Source organism: Myotis brandtii, unplaced genomic scaffold (genome assembly GCF_000412655.1).
Source record: "Myotis brandtii unplaced genomic scaffold, ASM41265v1 scaffold327, whole genome shotgun sequence".
In the NCBI taxonomy this organism is placed as follows: domain Eukaryota; kingdom Metazoa; phylum Chordata; class Mammalia; order Chiroptera; family Vespertilionidae; genus Myotis; species Myotis brandtii.
This window is the reverse complement of record NW_005362585.1, coordinates 319,786-322,927: the sequence shown is the minus strand read 5'-3', so window position 1 is coordinate 322,927 and position 3,142 is coordinate 319,786. Positions and strand designations below refer to the sequence as shown.

Below are 3,142 nucleotides of genomic sequence, written 5' to 3'. Positions count from 1 at the left end.
CTGGAGCTGGCCCAGCCCTCAGAGGTCCCAGGGGGACAGAGATGTTGCCGCCACGGCAGCTGCTGTCTCAGCCCGTGGCCGCCGCTGCCCACCGCCCCTGTACCTTATTACACAGCCAGTCCTCATTGATCTTGGGCTTGGGGTCGCTGTAGTGCATGGACACCTTCTGGCCCAGGATGTTGAGCGAGTGCTGCAGGAAGAAGCAGAGCCGAGTGAGGCGCAGGCAGCAGTGCCCCAGCACCGCTTCAGCACAGGAGAAGAGAGTGAGCGAGCCCTTCAGCTGGATGGATGAGGGACAGGGAACGGAGGGAGGTCGGAGAACTGACGAGGGAAGAAGGAAGGGAAGGAGGGAGGGAAAGCGCCACAGCCCTGGGGCGCAGCTGTTTGCTGCCTTTGCAGGGCACGCGCGCACGCACACGTGAACACAAGCCAACCGGGCACACAGGGCTCGGCTGAGCGACGCTTGCCTGACAGTGGGGAAACCCCCACTCGGCCCTGACGCTGCCAGGCCACACTCAGGGCCAGCACTACACAGGCTACACTGGGGATGAGGGGGGGCGGGAAGGGAGGGAGAGGAGGGGAGAGGAAGAGAGAGAGAGAGAGAGAGAGAGAGAGAGAGTACACGCGCACTAGTGCTGGAGAAGGGGAGAAAGAAAGAGCCATATTGAAAAGATGGAAGTTCCTGCTGGGAGGCTGTCTCCCCGTGGCTGGCTGGGGCCGGCACTAGCCTAGGGACCGGCATCAGCCTAGGGACCGGCATCAGCCTAGGGACCGGCATCAGCCTAGGGACCGGCAGAGATGGTCCCAGGGGCGGCCCTGCTGAGCCCTCTTCCGACACACCTGCCCCCCTGATGCTTCCTGCCAGTGTCAGTGCCGCACACCAGGGAGCCAGGCTCTGGGTGGGCAAGCAGATCCCTGGGTCTCTCAAGGTCCCAAAGCTGCTGGGGGAGCAGCCCGTGCCACCCTGGGAGAGGCAGCAGGGCTCCTTGCTGAGAGGGCAGGCCCGCCCCCAGCAGAGGGCAGGAGGGGACTCCTGTGCGGGTAGGTGCAGTGGGAGGACTGGGGCCGCAAGTGAGTCCTGGGGAATAAAACTAACACGCTTGACTGGTACTTTACATCAACAGAGCAATGCTGGCCTCTTGTGTAGGAATCAAAGGGCTGAACTCACATGTGGGGAGAGCTGGTAAGATGGGACTTGCTAATGACTGTGCTGACAGCTACATTCCCCCGTGGCTGGATCCAGCCATGCCTGAGAGCGGAACGAAGTACTGGCTCTGCCTAACCCCGGAGCAGGACAGTCCCCCGGGCGTGGGAACCTTGGTGGAAGACCCTTCCTTCTAGTCTTTTCTCTGAAAGCTCTGCCCAGAGAGGTGGAGGGGCAGAGCTGGTGCCTGGCAGGGGAGGGGCAGGTGGTGACTGTGGGCTCTTGATGGGCTGCCCAGTGGGTAGCGAGAGATGGAAAGAGGAGATATTGAGGGTCAGGAAGGGGGAGAGAGAGGGGATGGGGGAATGGGACACAGGGCCACAGGGCAGGGAACTGTGTCCATAAGAATCAGGCGATGGGGAGCGCTCGATTACAAAGTAGTATTTGTTTGGGGGGGGGGTTCAAGTGCGGCAAAGCAACCTGATTGGCTTCCATCCATCGTGTAGCGTCCTGCAAGTGACTAAACTCGACGAAGGCGAAGCCCCGGCTCTGACCTGGAGACAGCATTCAGATACAGACGCAGTGGGTTAGTCAACAGCTTTGGACACACGGCGTTCCCGGGGGCGGGACCCGAGGGGAGAGGATGGGGGCAGAGAGGGAAGGGGGAGAGGAGAAAGGAAGAAAGGAAGAGAAAGAAACAATCAGAGAGAAAGACCATGGGGTGGGAGGCCAGGTAGATGACTGGGAGGAGCAGGAGAGAGGAGAGGAGGAGGGAGGAAAACAGCCAGAGAGAGGAGGGTGGGTGGGAAAAGATATACACACGCCAGCTGGGAAGAAAGACAGAAGTGGGGCTCAGGCCAGCCCGGGGTGACAGAGACGGAGAGAAGGAGCTGGGAGGGAAAGGGGACGAGTAGAGATCTGTCTCCAGAGAAGGAAGGAGGGCAGGTGGGCAGGCTGCTGGCTCCACATGGGCCAGAATCAATGACAGAAGGGCAGGGCCCAGCACAAGGCCAGGGGAGCCCAGGAGGGGCCCTGTAATAGGTGTTGAATCAAAGGAGCCAAAGGAAAGCTGGGTCGAGCTGCCCGGTGAGGCTAGGAAGGATCCAGGCCCATCAGGAACCTGGACGGTTAGGGAGGTAATGTCACCTCAGCCTTACCACAGTGCATGGGAGGTGGGCCCGGTGGGAAGAGTATAGCCGCCCACCGCCCAGGTCCTCCTAGACAGCAGGAGAACGGGGGCCGGGATCGGCCAGGCAGGCCGTGAAGAATCAGTGGGTGTCTGGGAGACGTGCCCAGGGCCAGAGGAGGCTGCACCTGGGGCACTACGTGGGCAGAGACCAGAATCTTAATAGCACGTAGCTGGGCCAGGGTGAAGTAGAGCAAGACCTGCAGGCTATCAAGGGAGACTCCAAGCCTGGCCAGGGCTAGGAAAGGAACCCGGGCCTGAGGCTGCAGGAAGCAGCTCTACCTTCAGAGGCGTACACAGGGAGGGCGGAGATGTGGCGGGGCTTGGGGGGTACATGCTTTATCTCCAAAAGAAGAACTGTTAGGATGCACAGGAGGATGGAATGGTATGATGAGAGATAGATAGATAGATACAGAGAGAGAGAGAGAGAGAGAGAGAGAGAGAGAGAGAGAGAGAGACATAGAGAGATAGATAGATAGATAGATAGATGATAGATAGAGATATGAAGGCATGGGGAGGAGAGAGACTGAGATGGAGAGAGAAGCCCAGGCAGAGTGAGGCCCCACTGTGCCTGCCTTGGGGAGCCTGGGCCAGAGATCCTGTAGAGACAGCTCCCCCCAAAACCCCCTACTACCCTCAGGCCAGCTCCAAGCAGCCTGCAAGAGGGAGGGAGGGGACAGGTGGGCCAGAAATTCTGGCTGCTCCTTGGGATGAGCCCTGGGGTGAGAGCCATCCCCTGCCTCCCCTCTTGGGATACATGGGTGGGGCCATGCCGGACCTACTTTCTGGTCAGAGGCCGTTACAGAAAAATG

The 3,142-nt window shown here is 60.1% G+C and overlaps 1 protein-coding gene across 9 annotated transcripts in view; it reads right to left on the bottom strand.

The window, feature by feature from the left end:
- Window positions 1–3,142, bottom strand: part of RBM10 (RNA binding motif protein 10) — a 28,835-nt gene that overhangs the window by 8,297 nt on the left and 17,396 nt on the right. For 8 of the 9 annotated variants that reach the window (XM_014543490.1, XM_014543488.1, XM_014543489.1 and 5 more), the window contains 2 exons: window positions 1,625–1,698; window positions 104–190 (listed from right to left, as the gene is read on the bottom strand). In XM_014543490.1, coding sequence (XP_014398976.1) covers window positions 104–190; window positions 1,625–1,698 — 161 coding nt within the window. The remainder of the gene's footprint in view (window positions 1–103; window positions 191–1,624; window positions 1,699–3,142) is intronic. The other variant, XM_014543497.1, reaches the window with a different exon arrangement.